Here is a 26,101-nt window from a genome sequence, read left to right on the forward strand (position 1 = left end):
TCCCTACTGTCCCAACCCAACTACACTGTTGGCACGAAAACACTTTCATAAACTTTTACCCTTGCCGACAATAGGGTCATATATGACCCGGAAAATTCTACACGCTTTTCTGGAAAATTGAGAGTAGTTTATTATATCAAAATATGCAATATACTACAATTTCTGGATATTCTATTCTGTGTTTCTAAAGAACTTTTTGCTGAAAAAAATAAATTAATATAAAAAATTTTGAAAAAGAAAAGTCATTTCACAAAGTTCGAAATTAGTGATTTTTTATCTCAAATATTTTCTTTTCCTGAATATCTGGAGTCTTGAGAAAATTAGCCAAGAATCTTACATCCTTCTATTATGATGTCGTGCACAAACCGATAGATTTCAATTAATGTAAATAGTCAAAAAAAAATTGTTTTTTTCCCCGGGTCATATATGACCCTAATGACGCGAGAAAGAGTTAAGCTTTAAATAAATATTTTTAGATTTTCCCTCTGACTGCTCCATCTGGTAGCTCCCATACAAACTTGCCATATTTTTTAAAGCCATCGCACATTGCAGGGCAACAAAACGAAAACTTTTTTCGTTTAATGCCAAATCACAGGTATTTTCGTAGTCCTTGGTGTATCTTGAACATATGACCCGAAGAAACTTATGGTCCATCACGTCAACTTTTTCAAATACAGTAGACTCTCGCAAATTCGGCTCTTTTAAGATCGGGCTACTTTTTAATTCGAGCAGCGGTTACATTTCAAAAAGTTTGTTGTCATTTTTCAAGTTTAATTATGATTATCAAATGAATCAAATAGGCTCAAATTTGGCATGGTTTGTCTTAGTTTTGATGTGATTTTGCATTATTGAGGGATTTTCATGCAATTTACGATATATGAGTGTGTAAACTCAATATCTATATTCACATGAATAAAAAATCGTTACATTTCAAAAAGTTTGTCGCCCGAATTTCTGTCTAACTCGGCTGACATTTCGGTCCCATATGCCCGAATTTGAGAGAGTCTACTGTATTTAAAGAAGTGGGTAGAATTATTTTTATGAAACTTGCTTGTATTAAATAACGGCATATCTTTAAGTTGTTGGCGTCAAAGAACGTTTTCTAAAAGAGAATTGAACTCAAGGAATATTTTCCCAAAAGAAACCGTATCAATATCTCTCTTGTATCCAGATTTTCCTCAAATATCCTCGAATATTCTATAATTCCGTTAAAAGTATTGCCTCAATTGCATCCTTTTGTCGTCTTTAGGGAAATGTTCTCCTTAAAAAAAAGAGCTAGGGTTTTTGAACTTCTTAGGGTTGTAAAAGGTACCGTTACTAAAGAATTTTAACAAAAGGTTCTGAGTATAATTAATTAAAACATTTTTTTTCTCTGAATTTATTACTCAAAGTATTTAAATACCTAACGATATCATTTAGGACCCTGCGATCTTTAGAGGTTTTCACTCTTTTTTCAAGAAGAATATCACTGTATAAGAGACATTTCTCTAGATAGAATCCTTTTTTTGTATGAATTTGAAGGATGGTAAAAGATTTATAAGGAAGATCTGGAAAATTGTAGGGAAAATAAAGAGATAAAGATATGGTTTGTTCCAGGAAAATTTTCTTTGAGTCCTGATTTACAAATTATTCTTAAAAAGGACGATTAACAGTTATTGTATAAAAGGAATTTTGCAAAAAGAATCATTATAATTCTTATACATATGTTTTATACTTTAGTGCTTTTCCTACACTTTTCGGGTTGGTTCCGGAACAAAAGTTGTTACCTTTACCAATACCTGTTCGATGGTACAGGTCTCATTCGTGGCGAAAGGTTGGACCGTTTTGCCCAATGTCCTTTCTGAGGAAGTGGTTAAATCTAAAAGAAGACATTTTAATATAAATATTTTTTGTTTTATTTTAAATACATTTTCTCTAAGATTATTACAATAATATTTTTTTTAATAATTATATAATTCTTTATTATTACCAGAAATCTTTTCATTCACCATACATCTCTTCATTTTGACTGTGTGTCTGACTAAAATTTGTTTTAAAGAAAAAAATATTACCAATTATTTGCTTTTTCTACTACACATCTGTAATTCTTTTTTTTTTAATCTTAAATAACTCTCCTTTCACCCACATTCCCAGTGTCTCAGTGGTAATTACAATTAAAATCTTTATCTTGTGTATTCTTTTTTTGTTCTCTAAAAGATTTCTTGATTTCAATTTTTCAACTGAAATTAAAAAAAAATTGCTGGTTTCTAAATCGACCTCAAACCACATTTTTTTCTGATTGTTCTCATCGTTCAAAAAGGACAAAGAAAATTTATGTTAAAATTTTCTTCTCATTTCTTTTATTCTATTTTTTCAATATGATCTCTTTTATACAATATAATAATTATGGATGTGTTAGAAATTGCATTAGTAGGAATTAAAAGCTCTGTGTGAAATGTTATGAGTTTTTTTTTTCTTCAATATCTATATAGCTTTGTTTCTTTTCTCTTTTTTTTTATCTTTCTAACTTTGGGATAGAAATTGATATTTCGGCTTTTTTTTTACTCAATTTCTTTTATTTCTTTTTTTCTCTCATCTTTTTAGTAGAAAATAAATTAGCTCTGAAATATGTATATTTGCCATTCCCTCATTTTGTCTCACTTTCATCAACTACAAGGTAGAATTTACATTTAGTCGTTCGATAATTTATCATTTTCATCTTATTTTTAAAACTATTTTTTTTTAATTTCCCATTTCTAAATATTGTTGAGAACAGAATGTTTATATCCTCTCTTCTTCATTTTCTTCAGTGAAAATTGTGTAAAGATTAGCAAGGGCGTCATTTAAAAAATACTCTATGTTTTTTTAGTTTGATAAATATGATCATAATGTATTTTCTTTATTTCACTTTATTGTAAAAAAAGATGGTTTTAATTGTACCTCAAGACTTTACTGCATCAGTTTCATGTGAATAAAAAATAAATGGATTCTGTTGAGAAATTCACTTATTTTCAAAAGTTACTTTCACCTCATGTATATTATTTTCTTTTTTTTTTAATTTTATAGTGGATCTTTTGGTGATCGTCAACCATTTTTCTTTATGTTTTCAATGAATTTCGAAAATTTTAGAGCAAATTTGTATTGAACCATACTAATTTAGTTGAAGATCACCGTTAAGAGTATTTATATTGAATGAAGTACATACATTTATATTTTTTTCGTCAGATTTCTATATAACATTCAGAGATTCTCTAACACATTTTCCAATGAAGAAGTCAAATGATGTGAGAAATGAAGCAGGTCAATTCAAATAAATTGCTACTATTCGTACTATTTTGTTCAAAAAACGAAATTACATGTCTACAGAATGCTGACAGGTTTTTTTTAAATCTTTTATGTTGATGAATTAATTAATTTTGATTCAATAAGCTCCACCTAAAAATGAAATTAGGCCACGCCTCTTGCTCGATTTATGGTTAATTGAAATTAAAATTTTCAACGGCGAATTAAAAGATGATATCAAGATAATAAAGACAAACATCGTCATTTTGAAATAAAATGGGCCAATAACCGAACTGATGACGTAAGTATTTTGTGAGGTTATGAATAAAATCTCATAAAAAGTATTTCTATAAAATGTTAAAACTACTTCAATTGCTGACAGTAAGGTTTGCTCTTATCAATAAAATTGATATTTATGGCTCCGGCACACCTTTTAGATCAGGAAAATTTCATGAAGTCGAAATTCGAATTCCTTTCTTTCTCACATGCTTTGAATATGTCTATCTCATTCTCTTGTATTCTTCTTCTTCTTTTAAACCTCACTCCAAATTCAATTTAGCTCAATCGAATTTGGTATGCGAAAGAATGAGATAGTCATATGCAAAACATGCGAGAAAGAAAGGGATTCGAATTTCGACTCCATGAAATTTTCCTGATCTAAAAGGTGTGCTGGAGTCATTAACGTTATTTTTCCTTTTTTTTCAATTTCTTAGTCACAAAATTCACCCAGACATAAAGTCACTTGGGCAAACCCACAGTGGTCCATGTCACGTTGTCAAAAATCACGAAAATGTCAGAAGATTCCAGGGCGGAGTATTCTCAAAAATTTTCCGAACAAAAGTAGTGGAAAGTGCCCATGCTTGATACCAATGGAAGCTTCGTAGTGACTAAATTTTTCTTATGTTTCTCAATAAACGCGACTCCGCAATATATTTTAAAAACTGGTCGCTTTCCCATAGTTTTTAAAATATGGTTGCGATGAGTCACATATGTGAAACATAGAAAATTTAGTCATTGCGAAGCTTCCAATGGTATCAAGCATGGGCACTTTCCCCTATGGTATATTTTTTCCCAAGTGAATTTTTAGTTTTGGTATTAAACCAAATGCAATCATTTTAAAACTTTTACCGAATGAGAAATTACATAATGTTGTGTTATTGGTACAAAATTTATAATGATTGCGCAAGGATAACATTTCCTAAAACTCATTTGAAAAAGACGTAAAATTTGCAATTTTTATTTTATATTTTCCTGACAAATTTTCTATCTGCAACAGCTGTAAACTTTTAAATTCGATAAAAATATATTCTCTGTATCTATGGCTACTATTTCGTGTTACATTTAGTTTTGTTGGATCTAAGGCTTAAAACTTATAAAGAAATTAAGAAAAATATACCATTTGCGAATTAAAATGCTCCATCCGTTAGTTAATCATCCTAGGAAGATTCAATATAGGGGAAGATTTTGCACCTTCGTAATGTTGCAGCTTCGTAAAAGTTGATTTTTTTCCAAGTTACTAAATGAATTTCATCCATAGACATATAATCTAAAAGCTAGTCCTACATCTCACATTTCCTGACAAACTTGGAAGCCTAGACCTTTTTTCCTGGGTCCAAAAGGCAAAAAAAATGGGCCTAAAATCGTAATTCTGATGTGTAATATTTTATGCATTTTTGCACACTGCAAGTGTCTTTTCGAAAAAGCAACTATTCCAAGTTATAGAGGGTTTTTTAGGGTTAATATTTACCGTGAAAATCTTTTGCTTGAAGAGGGTCGTTTTTGTGGATGGAGGAAAATTCATAAAAGTTACTACCCTTGCAGCTCAGGAAAATTGAATTTTGCAGCTTCGTAAAAACATCTGGCAAAATTACTGACCACCGAATTTAAGAATTCTTCACTGTTTTGGGGCACACTGTGCATGCTGCTCGGGATATTTGACTCATCAGAGATTCCACTGAATAAATTCACAAGAAAATTGGGATATTAAACAATTTTCACTAAAATCTCGAAGGAAACACGCACTGCCTCATCAAAATGAGACTTCAAACATTAAAAATGTTGATATATTTTACACCTAAAAAGTGTTAAAGTTATGAGGAAAAAAAGTTAGTTGCACCCTTGTTTTTTTCTCAGTGTGAGAAAAAAAAGAGGGTGCGATTAACATTTTTTCCTCAAAACTTCAACACTTTTTAGGTGTAAAAATATATCAACATTTTTTAATATTAATTTTACACCTTTTTAAGAATAAAAATTAACATGAAAAAGGGTACCTTTAACCCATAATACACCTAAAAAGTGTAATATTTACACCGATTTTGGATAAATAATGCAGGGTAAAATTAACATTTCCAGAATGTTATTTTAACTTTTTCGGATTTCTCTCAGTGTGGTTTCTCGAGTTTCGCAATGCAATTTTTAGGTTTCTGGGGTTTCGCGTTGCAAAAAGTGGGTTTTTTTGATTTTGAGAAGCGTTTCTCGGACAATTGACAAGGGTTCTTTTTTCAATATGAGTTACGAGTATCCCTTGACATATGCCTATCCAATAATCAAAATCCATTATTCCCTTGAAAGGTCCAACCCTTACCATTTTCATAGGTGCTGAAAAATTGCTTTTTGGGGTGCTATTATTAGGTAAATGTCCTCAATCTTCAGTGAGTGACATTAATCCCCGTAAAGTGAAAAATGGGTAGTAGGGGAAAGTACTCTCCCTTCAAACGTTCATGCCTTCGAATAATATGATTTTATTTTGTGTTCCTAAGAGACTTATTCATTTCTATTAAATTGTAGTTAGCTTATTATCAAATATTGATAATTATGTGCAAGTATCTTAGGAAAAGTAAAAGAAATTCACATTATTCGAAGGCATGAACGTTCGAAGGAAGAGTACTTTCCCCTATCCTTTAATTTTCCAATTTACCCCTCAGAAGTTTCAATATTATTTAGGTAAACCCCATTTGGGCTTACTTCTCCCAAATATTGGTACCTTAAATTTCTCAACCAAGGGTCAATTTACTGACGCTACCAGAATAGGAATACTGCACTTAAGTAGGCGTGGCCACAGAAATTTTATTCTGTATGTAACTTTGTTAGGTGTTTTTGTACTGATTTTAGTATTTTTATCATTAAAAAAATCTTAAGGGCCTTTACTTGTTTTAGGAATTACACAACCTTCGGATTTTTAAGTGATGTACTCTACAGGATATAGTAGAGGGCGTGGCCTATTTTTTAAAGGTAGTGAAAACCTATGTTTTCCCTCAAATTGAGATAATTAAAAAAATATACTCCCTCCGTCCCGAAAAAAGTCGTACGTTTGCTAGTACATTTTAGGGGAAAGTACTCTCCCTTCGAACGTTCATGCCTTCGAATAATGTGAATTTTCTTTTAGTTTTCCTAAGAGACTTACACATTTTTATTAAATATTAGTTGGCTTATCATCAATTCTTGATAATTCCATGATAATTTAGTGTAAATCTCTTACGAAAAACAAAAGAAATTCACATTATTCGAAGGCATGAACGTTCGAAGGGAGAGTACTTTCCCCTATATGAAAGAATGTACGACTATTTTTGGGACAGAGGTAAATATTGAATTTAAAAATTTCGAATTTACCTGAGAAGAAACCCAGCAGGAGGAGTGGCTTATTTTTTTTTAAATAGAGCATATTAAGAGGGTTCAATACTAACTTTTTACAAAATAATTTAAAAAAAACCTAACAGCATTCCGTAGGCACCTTGGAAAAAATTATGATGTTTAATGAATTAGATAAAAACTCTTAGAAAGATTTGTGCTAGTTATTTCAATTTATTATTTTTTACATGGAATTTCCTTTTTCTGCCCTTTTATTCTCTCTCAAATAAAATTTTTAAAATTATATTGAATAAAAAGTCACTAAACACTTCAGAGAGAAAATAAATGTAGAATTATTGAACGTTTGGAGTGTTTTAATTAAGCACTTGAAAGGAAATTCGATGTTTGCGACAAAATGTTTTAAAATATAAATGCAAAGATATCCATAACCATTTGGACTGTAAAGTAATAAAAATAAAATCCACTTGTAATTTTTTTTATCAATTCTGTCTTTTGTTTTTCTTTTATCGAACTTGAAACTATACGTTTGATGATAGATGATTTTAAAAATATTTCGTGAATTCTAAAAAAAATAAAATATTGCAAAACTGCTTTTTTATGAAACCCTTTCTGTCTTAAATTTTGAAAACTTCCATCGTACTTTTTTTTCTACAAATTCTCCTCTCTTTCGTTGAAACAAAAGAAGCTGCCTGATTTTTTTCTAATTTTTAATAAAACTTATGCTTAATTTATTTAATAAAGTAACACCCTTATTTTCAATTTTGCATTGTTAGCAATTAAACAAAAAAAAATTAACAAATTTACAATTAACAATAAAGATTTTGTGGTTGTTTGCTGTATCATAAAATTGTTAAAAAATAAAAACAAAAGTAATATACAAAATATATTAATTTAAAAAATAAAAACATGATAGAGTAAAGCAGAAGAACGAAATTTTCCACTAATTCACTCAGTTTTTTTTAATCTTCTATCTTTTTTTTTAATTTAAAAAATATTTATATGTATAATTATGTTATATATGCCACTATCACAATCAATATATATATTTTTATCAATTAAACTGTTTACATTCCTCTTATCATTGTATTTCCTTTCACATCTGTTTTCAAATAAAAACGTTTTCTTTGTTGGAAGTTTCATTATTTCTTAAAAATCTGTTAGTGATTTCTTTTATAATCCTGTCAGTTCGTCTAAAATAAAACCATTCAATTACTTTTTTCTTTTCAAATATTACGACAATGGTTTTTCTTTTCTAATTATTTTCCTTTTTCTCACTTTCCAGTTTTTTTTAATCATAAATATTAATTAATATTTTGAATCCACCATTTTTTGTTGCCTTTATGTTACTTTTTTTATAATTATAATAGAATTATGTATTTACACACAAATATAATTTCATTATCTTTTTACCTAAATTTTTATTCTTAATCATTAATTTTTTTTTTTCATCATATTTTATATTATTTTTAATGTATTGGCTATTAATTTCTGCTTTACAGATTTTCACATTTTTTTTCTCTCCTTCATTTCTATCGCTGCTAATTTGTTTTTTTTTATTCTATTTTCTTCCATTAAGTAGTCCCTTTTGTAAAAGGAAGGTGCAAAAATATGAGGAAAAATATAAGAGATGATTGAGGAAAAAATTTCAATGGTTTATAATTGAATTGTGATGTTTCGAATAAATATTGTATAGCATTTTTTGATATCCTTTTACAAATAGAAGTACAAATTTGAGAAATAATTGTGCTAAGTCAGAGTGTCTAGTGGAATATCAAGGATTTTTTTGAATATTCAATCAATATGATTTTAAAAAAACAATTAAGAAGTTTAAGAATGGAAAAAATTAACTTTGTAGCAATGTCGAATTTCCACAAAAAATTATTAACTCAGTGTTTAGAATTCTAAGTTTATAGCGCAAGGATCCAATGCGATCTTTTCTGAAATAGGAAATAGCCTCTATCTTTTCAAGAGGATCATTTTAATACTTTTACGAATGGCTTTTGATATTAGAAGAACTAGTCGTAAGGATAAAGTTAGAAACGAAAGCACTCACGAGGAGCTACTTCTTCGTATTAGCTCTGATAGTATGGTCATGCTCGGTGCATGAATAAAGAAATGTTCCTCAAAAAACCTACCCAAACCAGGGGAATCTACCTCGGGGAAGGCCTAGGGCAAAATGGCTAAAGTAAATTCAGAATATTGCTTTAAAGCGTTTTGGGGTCAACTGCAAAAATTTTGTTAAAGTATCCAAAAAGAAAAAAGTAGGATAACCTAGATATCCTAAGCCCGTGCCTCCATTAAGGACAAAGCTTTTGGTTATAATTTACCTGTTTAGAAATAAACTGTTTAGGTAGAATGTCCTGTGATACTTCCCAGAGAACATCCAACTCAAGTACCTGTTTAGAATTAATCTTTGTTAAGTAACTCTTCCTGTGATACTTCCCAGAGAACTCTCAAATCGGATACCTGAATGCAAAGACAAGGAATAAATCCGGCCAAAAGGATCCAGTTTTCTGATATCACTTCTTTCTTTAAGAGACAATGGAAAACACCTTCTTTTACACAACTTTTCCAACTAAAAACTAACTAAATTGAACGGATAATTATAGATTTCTTAAAGTCCAACTTCAATTGATGCTCCACGAGGTTTTTGACAAGACTGACTGATTCATACTGACTTGACAAACTCTTTAGTACACAAAAAAAATGTAGTTCTAAAAAAAACTTCGGAGGATTATTTATAAAAATATCGCTCCTGCTACTCTCATGGCCCTCTACATACTACAGAAAAATATGTCCATATTCTTTCCGTACAAAAGTAGATCTTGAAAAATTCGAAAATCTATTTGAAGATCCAAAAACGAGTCTTTCTTACTTTTAGATAATTCCGCAAGGTGGCTGAATTTCGAAGTCCTCAAGTGTCAAAATGTGACTGTCTTCGCATTGTTGTGAGAAATAAAACAGAACAACGACGTTTACTGTTCTTGTCTCATTACTTAATCACTCCATAATCACTGAGTAACTCTTTTGCGAGCTTTTTACTGTGATATTTGATAAATTTTCCCCACCTTGTTCGAAAATTTAGTATGAAAATTCAAAATTGAATTTGAATTCTTCGAACGTCAACGACTTTTTGTGAAAATAGAGTTACATTTACCTTTTATCCAAGACACTATTGGAGAAACAAAATCTACTTGTGTTTGGGCTCATTGAAGAGTTTTTCCTACACAAGCGTAGGGAATATTGCTTCGATATGGACATAAATTTCTCTATTGTGTAGAGGCCATCAAAGATTTACATGATTTTAAAAGATATCTTCGAAGATTTCCAGTAAAAGTTGTTGTCACCCTAAAGCGGTCTTCATACTAAAGGTTTAGCCCAGTTCCCGAAGGTCTCAAAACCCTAAATAACAATTAATTTTATTGGTTTTTCAGAATGCAATTGATCATTGAGTTCAAATGAACAACATGATCCCTAAGGAAGACTCTGAAAACTGAATTTAGTTGACCAATAAAGAAGGTCTTCATCAGAACCAAAAGTTCTGGGCAAAAACCAAAAGTGATTCCATCTTAAAAAGGGTGGCAATGCGTCCTAGGCTTTGCGAAATGCTCGAACTCGTAACTTAGATGCTAAACCGCAAAAGTACCTTCGTATAATTTACCGTTTAACGGTTCTCAACCGATTTGAACTGATACGATGCATAAAACTTTCAAAAGATACTCCAAAATGTTTTAAAAGAAATAGAATTGATTTTGGGATAAAAAATAGTTATCGGCTATGTACCTATTCATTACCGGTTCAGAACCGATTGGAACCGGTTCAGTTTTGTCGGAAATTTCAAGACTTTTTCAACAAGCACAACATGACACTTCATTCACATTCAACATTCGCTTGATAAATGCGTTCTCTAGTATCTTTTTAACCTTTGACCTTGAAAAACCGTTATTAGGAATGATTCAACGCTATTTTCGTCTAAGGACGAAATGTCCGCCTGGATAGTCTCTAAAACCGGTGGCAGCCAAAATCCCGAAAGCCAAAATCCCGAACGTCAAAATCCCGAAAAGACTAAAATCCCGAAAGCCAAAACCCCGAATGTTCGAAATCCTGAAAGGGATGAAATTATATAAATAGATTTATATATTCTATTTATATATAAATAGATTTATATATATCATTCTATGTTGCTCATTATGAGCCATACAAAATGATTTTGGTTTGTTAAACATATTTTTGACAGTTCAAAGAATAAGAACCGCGAAACATGCTTCTAGTCATCTCGCTCACTCATATGTAGTTTTCGTGAACACGTTTACAAAATAGAAGTGTCTGTATGTGTTGCGTATTATGACCAACGCACAATAACTTTTATTTTGTAAACATTATTTTCGGAACAATCTATGATAGTGAGTCAGATGACTAGATCTGCATTTCATACAGTCACACTGAAAAATCAAAAATATGTTTATAAAACTAAATAAATTGTGAATTATGCAGAATGCACAATAAATTTTGTTTTGTAAACATGTTTTTGACATTTCAATGAGAGTGAGTAAAATCTAAATATAGTCATCTCGCTCACTCTCATAGAAAATTTTAAAAACATGTTTACAAACAAGTTATTGTGCATTGGGCATTATGCCTGGCGCACAATAACTTTTTTTTTGTAAATATGTTTTTGACATTTCAATAAGAGTGAGTGAGGTCGAGATCTAGTCATCTCGCTCACTCTCATAGGAAATTTTGAAAACATGTTAAGAAATAAAAGTTATTGTGTGCTGGGCATTATAACCAATGTACAATAACTTTTGTTTGCAAACATGTTTTCAAAATTTCCTATGAAAGAGAGTGAGATGACTAGATCCACATTTAATTCACTCTCAATGAAATTTCGAAAACATAATTTACAAAACAAAAGTTATTGTGCGTTGGGCATTATGCCTGGCGCACAATAACTTTTGTTTTGTAAATATGTTTTTGACATTTCAATGAGAGTGAGTGAGATCTAGATCTAGTCATCTCGCTCACTCTCATAATAAATTTTGAAAACATGTTTACAAACAAAAGTTATTGTGCACTAGTCATTACGCTCAGCGCACAATAACTTTTGTTTTGTAAAAATGTTTTTGACATTTCAGTGAGAGTGAGTAAAATCTAAATATAGTCATCTCGCTCACTCTCATTGGAAGATTAGAAAATATGTTTACAAAACGAAAAGTATTATGTGCTGGCATTGTCAGGTATCGTTTTACCTCTCCACAAATTCTCATACGGAGCGACATAGAGACGACCATTTCCTTCAACGGACGCCAGCCCAGTGACACTTCGTTTGCCGAAGCAACTTACTGGTAAAAATATGTGCCTGCAGAAAAAGCGATCGCAGCGCCATGAAGGATACAATAAAGAAAACTGAGTCTATACGGGACTATTTAGATTCAAAGGCAATGGCGCTGGGCATTATAAGTGTTTCTCTTTTGTTTCATTGGAATTTAAATATAGTTTTCCTTTGGTTTTTCCTTGATTTTATAGAGTTTCAAAAAAAATCTAAATCCCTTTTTTCCGTTACCACGATTGTAATCATTGTTAAAAAAAAAACATTCTATTGGAGATATTCAACTAGACACTGAGATATTTTTTCTCTCATACTCAATTTCCTCACTTTCCCTATCGATTTTCCTCATCTTACGCTTTGTGCTTTTTCATACTGGTAGTTTTTTTTTACTCTACCTATCTGGTAGATTATTTTCTTCATTTAAAATAAATACATTCCCTTTGAACAGATGTTACAATTTACTGTATTTTCTTGCATTCTCTCCCATCCCATTATTTTTTTTTTCAATTTCGACTAAATTTCATTTAATATTATTACCTAAAAAATAAATTACAATAAAATTAATATATGCCGTAGATTTCTCGCCTTACTGCACTGTTTGAAATTTTTTTTATCGCGACTTTTTTATTTTTATTTTTTATTTTTCGATCATTTATTAATAAAAGCATTTAAAACCGAAAAAGAAAAATAAACTTATATACAATTATTAGAATTTTTTTTTCTATCAACCACAATAACTTAAGTTTCCATCCAGTGACTATTTTTTTTCGTAAACATTGTTCTGTGTTTTTCTTTGCATTTTTTTCTTCTTGTTTTATCATATCTGTGTAAATACAATTCCCACAGAAGTTTCACTATTTCTCTGTCCTTTTTAATTTATTAATTTTATACTAATTTTTTTTTGTTTTTTTCTCTATTTCTTTTCGCATTTTTTTCTGTGTTTCCTTCCACTTTGTGTTTAGGTTTCACTTTCATCTCGATAAGAACTATACTTTTTTTTATTATTTATTAATACACGAATTTTGCGTTTTTTTTCTGTTATCTCAGTGTGTGTTCTCCATCGTTCCATGCGCTTTTATTCTCTTCACCATATCTTTTAAATAATTTATTTGGTTTGCAATTGATTTTTCCCTTTCGTACTGTGTTTGCTCATTTCCATTTTTTTTTAAATCCCTATAGTTATTTCTTTCACTTTTTTTTAAAATATTTTTTTTCTTAATATTTTCTCTCTCTTTTTTTAATTAATAAAGTTAAAATGTGTATTTTATACCTTATTTGGCTAGTTCTTGTGTGTGTAATGTGTTTCAATGTGTGCTGCTTGTGTGATTTGATTTGGTGTCACTCTCTCATCTTCATCCTCTTCTTGCAATGTTAATGTGAATGGTACAATGTATCCCTTTTTAGTTTTCTTTTTTGATCCTTTTCTTTTTTTTTATGTATATATATTTGCCTTTGCTTTTGCTCGAAGAATTAATTAGATGTGATGGTTACTTTATGAAAATTTTTTTCACGATTTTCTTCTCACATTACCACCAATTAAAACTCTTCTTCTAACCTTTGTTGTTGTTTTTTGTTTTTGGAAAAGAAAAATAAGGAAAACTTTAAATAGAATACAGAAGAATGGCGACGACAAAAAGTTCCGTTACTAATAAGATCTGTAAGAGAAGGTTAAAGAGAAAAGGATATAAGTGAAAAGTACTCATACTTTATACAGTGGCAACCAAAAATGCTGTAACACTATTTACACTTTAATTCTCGTAAAGAATTTCAACCAGATATCCTACACTGAGAAAAAAAGAGGCTATGCTACGATTAACTTTTTTTCGTCATAACTTTAACACTTTTTAGGTGTAAAATATATCAACATTTTTTAATGTTAATTTTACACATTTTGAGGGTAAAATCAACATGAAAGAAGGGTAACTTTAACCCATAATACATCTAAAAAGGGTAATATTTACACCGATTACGGATCAATACTGCAGGGTAAAATTAACATTTCCGGAATGTTATTTTAACTTTTTCGGATTTCTCTCAGTCGGTGTATCACTGAACCTATTGAGGTTCATAATAAATCCTAACACACACTGAGAGAAATCCGAAAAAGTTAAAATAACATTGCGAAAATGTTAATTTTACCCTGCAGTATTGATCCGAAATCGGTGTAAATATTACCCTTTTTAGATGTTTTAGAGGTTAAAGTTACCCTTTTTCATGTTAATTTTACCATTAAAAAGGTGTAAAATTAACATTAAAAAATGTTGATATATTTTTACACCTAAAAAGTGTTAAAGTTATGAGGAAAAAAAGTTAATCGCACCCTCTTTTTTCTCAAGGAAAGAAATTGTAGTTTTCCTCTCATTTATCGTAGGATCATGCATTTAAGCATCTTTTAACCGCAAGTCTAGGAATTATAGGAAAAACCCAAGAAGCAAAATAGCTGCCTCATAGGACCAAGACCTTGATAAGTCATTTAACGTACATTTAAAAGGCTTATAAGGATAATTTTATTTTGAAATTCCTCATTTTGTTTTTTGTTTTGATTTTGACGGAACTTAGAGCGCTATAAGCAGTAATAACACTATGTTACAAATTGACAACTTTTTCTGGCACACGGATTATACATGGTACGTTTGGTAGAGTTGAGTCTCCTGATCAAAAATCTGTTTTTGGTTTTGTTCCTAGACGTCACATTTTTTTTAATTAATTGTTTTTATTTTCGCTGTAATTCCTTATATTATTCGTTATAACGCGTGTTCTAGTGAACGTAACTTAAAAAATTGAGGTTCGTTGGAAAGATAATTAGTTGTGCTTGGCTGTGACTTTTTGATCAGTAAAAAATAAAATTTGGTCAGTAAAAAATAAAATATGGTCAATAAAAAATAAAATCTGGTCAGTAAAAAATCAAATTTGGTCAGTAAAAAATCAAATTTGGTCAGTGAAAAATCAAAATTGATCAGTAAAAAATGAAATTTGGTCGGTAAAATATAAAAAATGGTCAGTAAAAAATAAAGAATCTGGGGGCCAATTCTGAACATTTATTTGCTATGTAGTAAGAGACTACATAGCTTCGTTGAAATGTCTCTGTGTGTGTGAGCCACAGGATGCCGAGCTTTTGCCACTTCACATTTTATTATCTACGAACACAAGCACTAATACATTTTGAAAAATTGATGATACCTTATTCAAATATATTTTAGATATTCTAATCGAATAATTGGTTTTTTCGCGATTAAAATGCACAAAACTGTCTTTTGCGGAGCTGTTCTTTTTCATTTAATCAATAATGAAGATACGGCGGTGACTGAGACAACTACCGCAATTGACGAAATTCAGTGGAGACACACTGATTGAGACTGAAAATCGCTCTTTATTTTCGCGGTAATTATTTGAATTCAAATTGCATCTTTTTTTGGGAATGGGTGCATTAATATTGTGGGTGCATTAAATTACCCATTTTCTTCCTTTAAAAGAGAAGTAAAATTGAAATAAAAATAATTCCTTTATTTCCTGCAAAATATTTGTAGTATTTGATGATAAATAATTTAATTTCTGGCTATAATCGTTATAAAAAAATCCGAAAAATATCAAGAGAAAAAATAAAACGCTAATTGATAAGTCAAAAACAGTTTCAATTAAATTTAAATTTATTTACAGCAAATAGAGTTTGATTCTCGTACAAGAACGTGGTAAAATAGTTAAATTAAGGCCAAGAGGTAGTTAACGGATACTAGAAAACGTTAGAATTCTGCATTATTTTCAAGAAAAGCTTTATGAAATTTTGCTAATTGATGTTTTTTCTTTAATAAATCTCTTCTGAAGTTATTAAAAATGTGGTCTATGACAATGCGTAATGAAATGTTAATTTATTTTTATGGGATAGATAAATTCAAGAACTATTTAACTATACTGTTAATTTGCAATGCTTGCACCGGACTTAGGGAAATTTAGGCATTAATGCTTAGAAGCTTGTGGGTAATGAGCAAAATATAGAGAAAAATTATTAAAATTCTATTTAAAATGTTTAGCTTTGTTATATTGCATTTTTTTATATCGTCCTTCTTCAACAACTTTAAAAACCAAATTGTTATTTCTAGAGGATTTGCAAATAATATTATTAAATAAACGATATCTCTCCTTTAGAAGCTTTTGATTTTTTATTCAGTTTTTTAACGCAACTTGAGGGCTTATTATTATGCATTCGTTTTATAGCCTTTAATAAAATCACACATTAATGGGATTAAAAAGCTCTAAAAAAAATTGTAAATAGAAATAATTTTTCTAATTTCGTGTGTATTATTTCTTGTAAAATCACAATTTTTAATAAATTACAAATCTTAGTATTAGTGGTCAAATTTTATTTATACTTTATTTATAAATTATATTTGCATGGGAAAACGAAAAAGATAATAGAAAATATTAAAATTGGGCATTGTTCATAAAAGCTTTTTTTTCTGAAAGACAAAAAAAAATATTGTTATAATATTCTAAAGGTACAGTGGGTGTCAAAAGTTTGTTGCCTCATGTATGTTTGGGAAACCAGGTGCAAAAAATGATAGAAAAAATTACTTTTTAAAATTTTTCTTTTTGCAAATTAGTAGCCTGTTATCCGTAGATCTTATTTATATATTTCGAAAAAATTATTGCATTTTATTTCATATAAAAAATTATTGTTTTCCAAAAGTTGTACATTTTTGAAAAATCAAAAGTTTGTTGCCTCATTTGAAAAGTTACTCAAAAGGGTCAAAAACATGCAACTAACTTAAAATAAACCGACCATATTTTGAGTTTATGTCATTTGAGAGGCCAATTGTGCGTTTGGACATTTTTAAAGTTGTATATGATAAATACATGTGTTTAAAAGTGATAATAAATAACAAGAAATAATCTGTTTTTTGATAATTCATAAATTAGGTTAAAATGGCATGTTAGACGGAGTTAAAAGGTGGGAAATTGTCCAGAGATACTGCCGGAATGAATCTGCGTCGTTAATTGCCAAATTTTATAGAAAATCACTAAAGGTTATACATAAAATATTCAAATATTATATTAATGAGGTACGAGTACATCTGAAAAAACGCTACTGCCAGACCTAGGGTATCGACCCAGAGGGGTGATAACAGCATTGTAAGTATCTCTGATAGTGACCCAATGATGTTTGCTTCATAAATTAAAAGATAGTTGGTTACTGAAGGAACATAGGTCCCTACAGTTACAAAAACGAGCTCATATTGAAAGAAAATGGTAAGAATGTTTGGGTGGCTCTCAATATTCCATTGTTAAGCAAGACCAATCTGAATAAAAAGTTGTAAATTTACTTGAAACATGTTAAACAAGTAAAACTACAATATTTTATCCAGATTAAACTAGCTAACCAATGGAATATTGAGAGCCACCCAAACATTCTTACCATTTTCTTTCAAAATGTGCTGGTTTTTGTAACTGTAGGGACCTGTGTTCCGTCAGTAACCAACTATCTTTTAATTTATGAAGCAGACATCATTGGGTCACTATCAAAGATACTTACAATGCTGTTATCACCCCTCTGAGTCGATGCCCTAGGTCTGCCAGTAGCGTTTTTCAGATGTACTCGTACCTCATTAATATAATATTTGAATATTTTATGTATAACCTTTCGTAATTTTCTATTAAATTTGGCAGTTAACGACGCAGATTCATTCCGGCAGTATCTCTGGACGATTTCCCACCTTTTAACTTTTTGTAATTTGTCATTTCTAACCTAAATTATGAATTATCAAAAAACAGATCATTTCTTATTGTTTATCACCATTTTTATATACATATATTTACCATCGACAACTTTAAAAATGTACAAATCCACCATTTGCCTCTCAAATGACATAAACCCAAAATGTAACCGGTTTACATTAAGTTGGTTGCATGTTTTGACCATTTTGAATTAGTTTTTTAAATGAGGCAACAAACTTTTGATTTTTCAAAAATGACCAACTTTTGGAAAACAATTATTTTTGATATGAAATAAAATTAATTATTTTTTTTGAAAAATATAAATAATATCTACGGACTACAGGGAACTCATCTGCAAAAAGAAAAATTTGAAAAAGTATTTTTTTTATCATTTTTTTCACGTGATTTTTCAAACATGCATTAGGCAACAAACTATTGACACCCACTGTATATATAAAAATGTTCTACTAATTATTGTGTTAAGAATATAAGAGTCCTTCAAGCAAATTGTACGAAGCCTGCAAAATTTGAAGTCTTTTCTCAAACTATTTTAGAGTTCTTTTTTTGTTTAATTGAGTTAAATCTTCTCTTGCAAAAGAATGAGGATACTCTTGCTCACTCTTTGAGTTCGAGCAATAAAATTCATGATCAGCATTTTTTTTAAATACGCAACCTTAGCCCAAATGATTAAAGATAAAACATTTTTCTACCAGTAAAGTAGAAAAGAGATTTTAAATTAAAATAACAGCGATACAAAGCTTTCAAACGTCAGATATTAAGAAATATTCTAATTTTGAGTGGACTTTCATATACAAAAAATACAATATTAAATATGTGAAATTTGTGCATAAATTTCACATAACTTTAATTATTTAGCATTTTTTACATTTACTGAATGTCTTCAACTATATTTAAGACATTTTTGGTCCGATTTCAGAGAAATTTTTGCCATCTAGGCATGTTCAAGATGTGCCTAGATAGCTTTTGGCTATGTAGTCACCTATCAAGTCAGGGGTTGTCGCTATTTCAATTCGTTAACCAACTTAACGAATTCAGAGACTAGATAGGGATGTGGTAATACTACAAAATGTGTCTCGACTACACTCACACACATTCACCAGCAGTGTACATGTACAGCTATGTAGTCAGACTAGATACATGTAGTCTGACTAGATGCGTTCAGAATTTGCCCCCAGATAAAGTGCAAAAGTACCACTCTCTTAAAATATTGTTTTTAAGCACAAAACTTAAAATCATAGAAATATTTTTTGAGTTTTGAGTTTACTGATGACTAACTTCTAAAATAAATGCAACTATCAAACATGTGCGCTGTACATATCTGTCGTTAGCATCACTTATGTCTGTCGTCTAAAAAAAAATTATTGAGGACCTAGTAATTATATAGAAACACACTAAAAATTTCAAGAAGCTTGAGCTAGAAAGAAAAAAAAACTAATAGGATCCTTAAATTTAATGTGAAAAACATTTTTGTTGCCACTGTGCATCAAAATGGATATTGAGTTACATTGAATTTCTTCCGGCATTTTAAAACACCTAGTTAGACAATGAAATTTCCCATGGCATTCCTCCTCGTAGAGGTGAATGGGTAGGGAGAGAGCTAAAAGTGCATTTCCCTCCTCAGGATAAAGCAAAAAAAAAAAAGAAGAGAAAGCGTCAGTGAAGAGATAAAAGATGGCCAGGAGGTTTGAAAGGAAAAACACATCTCCTAAGAGGATGTTACTCTTTTCCTGGAGACCTAAGCATTTTTCCTTCACTTTCATCTCCTCACACTTCATCCTCTTATACTCTTCTTCTTTCGTCAATCCCAATTTTATCCTTTCATTTTTTTTAACTTTTCCTTTTTTTCTTATTTAGCGCTTCTCTCCCAAGCTCATCACCCTCATAATCCTTACCTATAAAAGCTCATATTGCCGGAGGTGCATTCTTTGAATGATGTCTCTGCAATCGTTAAACACTCGCCGTATATTTTCCGTGTCGACAGCGCATGTGAAATGGGGATAGCAATAGTGCTTTCCGTCGCCACTAGCAGTTGATATGCGCTAAAATATTTTTTTCCCATAAAAGAGAAAAGAATGAAGAGAAAAAAAGGCACAGAGGCATTTGTATCAATTAACAGTCACAGTCATTTTATACCATTTATCTAGATTTATAGAAGCAACAGCACAAAAAAAAACTTTAGGTGTAACTCTCTTGCAAAAAAATAAACAAATCACATTCTTCAAGTTAAAGTCATTCACACTAAATTCAAATAATAATTTTTTAAATTAGCATTTTTCCCCGAAAAAGACTTTTTAAATAAATTACTGCATTTCTGCACTATCTTTCGATCTTTCCACTCCTACGCATTCTTCTTTCTCCCAGGATTATCCTTAAATGACATCCCCGCCCTCAACTGACACAAAACTGTGTCCAGGCAACAATTGAGAGTATTGAGAGTTAAATTTGCAGCTTTTAACATTTTCTCTTTAATTATCCTTTCTCTCTCTCCCTCTCTTACCCGCCCCAAAATTCCACCCAAAACTATATTTCCCCACACATCCAATTCAATTGGGAACATTTTTCATCAATAACGCAACATACTCAGAGAGAGAGAGAAGGAAAGATATGCAGTGCAAAAAATATTTTTCCATCTATGTAAAATTGTTTACTATGAAAATATCCCTATTGGCCCCAAAGCGATATATGTTCGTCATGCAAAAGTAAACAAACCAAATACTATTGCTTACCAAAAACTCATCTCTGATGAAATATTTGGCTCTAATTACTTCTGGTTCGTCTCCGGGTTCAGCAATTGCATCAGCTGGAAGGCAAAATGAGGGATTAAAAATCAATAATGCAATTGCCCTTTTCCCCCATATGTACATATATATATATATATATATATATATATATATATATATATATATATATATATATATATATATATATATATATTGCCAACACTCTCGGCCTTATCATTTTCACACCAATAATTTTCACTTCAACTGTCCCATGTGTTTTTCCTCAAAGTGCTCTCTAATCGTTCATCTACCTCATGTTTTGCTTTCTTTCTATATTTTATTGCGCGCTTTCGAGAGAGAGAAAAAAATAACAATGCCCCTTAGCTTTGATAAATCTACGACACCTTACATTTTCAATATGGATTTTTGAAATCTTAAATTTTGAAAAGAATTTCTCTATTGTCACATGTCTTTAACTTTGACCTCATTTTGGGTTAAACTTCGCATTTCAAAGAATCTTTTAAGTCATATAATTAACACTAAACCTACCGACCGTTTTTGGTCGTTTTTGGGTCAAATGACAAACCGCGGTAGGGTAGAATATTCAACAAATTTATCTTGGAAAAGAGCATAAAATTAAAATTTAAACACTGAAAAATATATCACATGCATATTTTAAGAAATTCATAAAGTTTGATAGAGACATTATACCGTTTAAATATGTGTTAATTTTAAACCGGTCAGTTTATGGTCTTTACCGATTCGATATACCATGCCTGATCGGTAAAGAGCATCCTTAAATTCTAGAAATAAACAAAAGTTTACAAACATGGGGCTGTCAAAGTGACCCGAATTTACCCGTGTACTTCAAAAATACTTTCGCAGCATTTACCGTTTACCGGTTCTTGATCGATTTGAACCGATACATTAATCACTCAAAAGATTGCCAAAAATAATTTTAAAAGAAATAAAAATAAAAATAATTTTCGAACAAAAATTACTTATCGGTTCATAGCCGATTCATTACCATCTCACAACCGATTTGAACCGATTCATCATATCGGTCAAAATATTGCCGAAAATACCTTGGGAAGTAATATAATTGATTTCGATTAAGGGCAGAATCACATTGACTTTAAAATTCTCACCGTATTTCGTTAATTCACGCATTTTCTTTGCAATTCTTACGAAAATTTTCAATTACCGTGCTACCTTATCTCATACTCGGTGGCACTAGGTGAAAATAATATAAGAAAATTGAAGAAATAAAACGAAAATACGATAAACGGTGAGCAGAAAAAATTACGATTAATTTCTCTTACAGTTTTTTTTTGCTCACCATTTATCGAATTTTCGTTTTATTTGTTCAATTTTCTTATATTATTTTCACCTAGGGCCACCGAGTATGAGATAAGGTAATACGGCAATGGAAAATTTACGTAAGAATTGCAATAAAAATGTGTAAATTAACGAAATACGGTGAGGCTACGGAGAACATTTTATTGTCAATGTGATTCTGCCCTAAGAATTAGTTATCGGTTATGAACCGATTCTTTACCAATTCATAACCGTTTGGAATCAATTCAGGCTTCTCAAAAATTCCAAAACCTTTCCAACGAACCCACCTAATTTCATACGATTCGGTTGCGAAAAACACTTTCTATAGCCCTTTTAATCTTTAACTTTGAAAACCTGTTTGGCAAGGAACACTTATTAGTTAGTCAAAATATTGAAATTTATTTAATGTATACAATAAAATGCAAGTAATATAACGTTTATTCATTAATCTACCTTTTTCTATAAGGATAGGTGTTTTAATTTCTCATATCAAACGATACAAAAGAGGGTGTAAATAAGTCCTGACAAGGGGAGAACATCTAGATATTGTTTTCTTATTGGGGGTCATCGAAGACCGGAAGTCGATATCTCTTACCGCTTGACTTGCCGTTTGACCTCTAGCTCGGGAACAAACTTAAGGCCAGTGAAAAAAAAATCCGAAAAGAAAATAATCAAAATCGATACGTAACCGGTTCATTTTGGAGGGTTTCGGTTTTCGGATTTCGGTTTTTGGAGGGAATGTGTATGGTGGGGAAAATGAGGAACATGTTAATGATCCTAGGGAAGGGCCTCACTGGATCAATGTTTCTATGACTGTAAAGTCTCAGGTTCAAGACTAGACAGCAGTTATTTTCAGCTGTCATATTATGAGGACCATGTCACATATAAGATTAATAATTAAGATTAATGCTTTCTGAACTGCAAGAATGGCAAAAAAGATAGTAAATCTCTTGCCTCTCTCTCGCGTTTCGCTCGAAAACTGACCGAATCACAGTTGGCACGCATGGAAAATTGCTCGAATTGCCTGTAATACGATTCAGAAAACAATTAATACGAATAGTAATATCTTACTCATCGTATTACTCCACTAGAGTGTACTCTTTCTCACACACGTGATTTACCATTTGAAATTTTGCATTCTAAACACCTCTCTTTCCTTCTTTTCTTACTCTTAGTATTAATCTTATACGTAATACCACGGTTAGTCTTGAATTCGTCCAGTGAATGAATACAAGTAATATCAATGCATTGTCAATTAATAGCTTAAAAAAAGAGAGGTTGATATAGGAAATAATTTTCGACATGCAGAGTTCAGTCGAATACAAATACACATTCATTGCCACAAACCGAGGCTGGTCTACCGTGATATAAAGCGGTACTATGTGAATCAGAACGCACACAGAGGACTGTGATAGAGCAGATTTACCCTTACCACCTTAGGGGTTAAGATAGAACAGGAGAGTGCATAATGGGTCCAAATAAGTGGCCTGGGTGCAGCGGTTCCGAACGGAATAGAACCGACCCATAGACAAATCTTAATCTTAATGGTCCCAGGATCGACTTATGAGAGGGTACTCCACCGTTTGGCCTCTATTTGTATTCCTTTTGAAGTGCTAAAACTCAACTTAACATTAAAAGCTAAATATATCACTTTAGAACTCTTCTTTTCTTAATGTGATAGTAATAACATTTTAAAATTACTTATTAATAAGATGAACAAAATTCTCGCGTTTATGTCATTTTGAAAATTTACTATTACAACGATTACAACGTTTTTGTTTTTTTTTTTATTCGCAATTACGCACTAAAGTGCCAAATAGTGAAGAATATCTAGATAATTTCTATAGGTGGTCTTTAAAGTTACTAGATCTGCCTAAAATGTTAAAACTTTTAACAAGTACAATATTGGACAATGTCAGGAAAGTTTCAAGAGCAATTTGCTTTTAACAACTGCTCTTTTTGCTCTCATTCTAAACTAGAAACACTTTAATTTTCCAAAATGGAACTTCTGAATTTCATTTACAGTTTTTTTTACCATATAGGTCTTACAATCTATTTCATTCTATTATAATTTTAAAACATGCAGTCGCTTGTAGCCATCATATCACCCATTGTCGTACAAAACACTTGGCAATTTTAAGATTTTTATATTTAAATCAGCGTATTTTTTCTTTTAACATGTCAATGAAAGAGAGAAAAAGTAATATTTGCTAAATTTGTAAATAGTTGGAAAAAAAACAGAGGTGAATATGGAAAAAATATTTTGGTCAAATAAATTAAAAAATGTGATAAAATGTTTATAAATAAATAATTTATATTTAAATAAATTGTATTTTGCCATGACAACAATTTAATATTCACATTGGTACAGATGAATTTGATTTACTTCATATAATTTAGTCACTTCAATATCCTTCAAAAATTCCTCCAATGAAAATATGTAACGCTGAATTTACCTTTCTACTCCAATTCAAAAAAACATGATTTGTAGTTTTGAATATTTTTATGAAAAAGTTTGCAAATTAAAAGTTTCCAAAGTGACTGATGGTTAAATCCTTAAAAAGAGTAACAAAGTTTGAAAGTGATAAAGAGCTTTGGATTTTTAGTTTAGCTTTGAAATGCGAGATAAAAGACAAGTTTAGGAAAGTTGAACTACTAAAACAAAAATTGATAATTCCAAAAAGAACAAGTCAATTATCGAAGATAAAAGAGTGCTTTAAATCGGATTATATGTTTAATAGCACTCAGTAAACATTATTCAACATTACTCTTGGATTTGTCTGCAGATAACTCTATCTCAGAAAAAAGTAAATTTGTTTTTGCTGACCAAATTAAATTTTTACTGATCGAACTTCATAGAAAAAGTAATACACTCACAAAAAGGAGGTGCGATTAACTTTTTTTCCTCGTAACTTTAATACTTGTTAGGTGTAAAGATATATCAACATTTTTTAATGTTCATTTTACACCTTATTTATTATTATATTATATTATTATTATTATTATTATTATTATTATTATATTATTATATAAAGGGTATTATTATTATATAAAGGGTAAAATTAACATGAAAAGGGGTTAATTTAACCCCTAATTCACCTAAAAAGGGTAATATTTGCATCGATTTCGGATCAATACTGCAGGGTAAAATTAACATTTCCGCAATGTTATTTTAACTTTTTCGGATTTCTCTCAGTGAGGTAATAAATTTTTATCCGAAGTTCACTTGTTAAAAGCTATTTTAGGCGACTTTTTGAGTGATTTATAAATCAATTTAAATCTGTTGCGAACCGGTAAACGGTAAATGGTGAAATGTACCTATGAGGTATAACTTCTAAATCACGAGTTCGAGCATTTCGTAATGCATAAAACCCTTTTCCACTCTCTGTTTTATTAGGAGAGATTTTTAACAATCTCATCTACTATAAATCCTAACAAAATTTCATGTCCTCCGATCGCGCTCAAACTTGGCCAAAATGTGTTTCACCACTTCCTGATCGCGAATATATGGGGGGCTAAGTTACGTTCCTGGCCGTTCGGCCGGCCGCTCTTTGAAGCTTAATAGCTCCTAAACTAAAAGAGATATCGACTTGCAGTTTTCGGCAAAGGTTATATATCGGGTTTTCTTAATGGCTCTGCCCCTATGGCATCGATCGGGCTCAAATTTTAGTATGTTATAGCTGGGCCTTAGGGCTTTCGATCAATACCAAACTTAAGGTCCCCCCGACCCCCCTGACCCGAGCAATAAGGGTCCAAAAAACAATTCTTAAAATGGCCATGACTCCGGTTCTAATTATCAGAATTTAAAAAAGTGAGGGCGTTTTGGAAAGCTCTCGTGAAATGCCACTTCCCCTTCTAACATCACAAGTTCATAAAACCACCGCTAGGGGCGCTATTTTTAAAAAGATTTTTCAATTTTCTAAGTTAAATAACTCAGACATTCCTTTATGCATCAGGCTGAAATTTTAGTATGTTGTAGCCGCTGATTATACCTATCAAACAATAAAATACTTAAGTCGATCCATAACCCCTGACCCGAGCTATGAGGGGTCAAAGTTCGAACATTGACCGGCCTCTATCTCCGGTTCTAATTAACATTTTGACCTAAATTTTGGGTTTTTGGTTTCGTCTCGAT

At 30.8% G+C, this 26,101-nt stretch overlaps 1 protein-coding gene across 4 annotated transcripts in view; it reads right to left on the reverse strand.

The window, feature by feature from the left end:
• Window positions 1-2,390: 2,390 nt before the first annotated feature.
• LOC129803520 (guanine nucleotide-binding protein G(s) subunit alpha) overlaps window positions 2,391-26,101 on the reverse strand; it is a 70,548-nt gene continuing 46,837 nt past the window's right edge. For all 4 annotated transcript variants that reach the window (XM_055850136.1, XM_055850139.1, XM_055850137.1 and 1 more), the window contains exons 8-10: window positions 20,635-20,708; window positions 19,801-19,947; window positions 2,391-13,833 (exon numbers count right to left, since the gene is read on the reverse strand). In XM_055850136.1, coding sequence (XP_055706111.1) covers window positions 19,801-19,947; window positions 20,635-20,708 — 221 coding nt within the window. In that variant the 3' untranslated portion in view covers window positions 2,391-13,833. The remainder of the gene's footprint in view (window positions 13,834-19,800; window positions 19,948-20,634; window positions 20,709-26,101) is intronic.

This window comes from Phlebotomus papatasi, chromosome 2 (genome assembly GCF_024763615.1).
Source record: "Phlebotomus papatasi isolate M1 chromosome 2, Ppap_2.1, whole genome shotgun sequence".
NCBI classification, from domain to species: Eukaryota; Metazoa; Arthropoda; class Insecta; order Diptera; family Psychodidae; genus Phlebotomus; species Phlebotomus papatasi.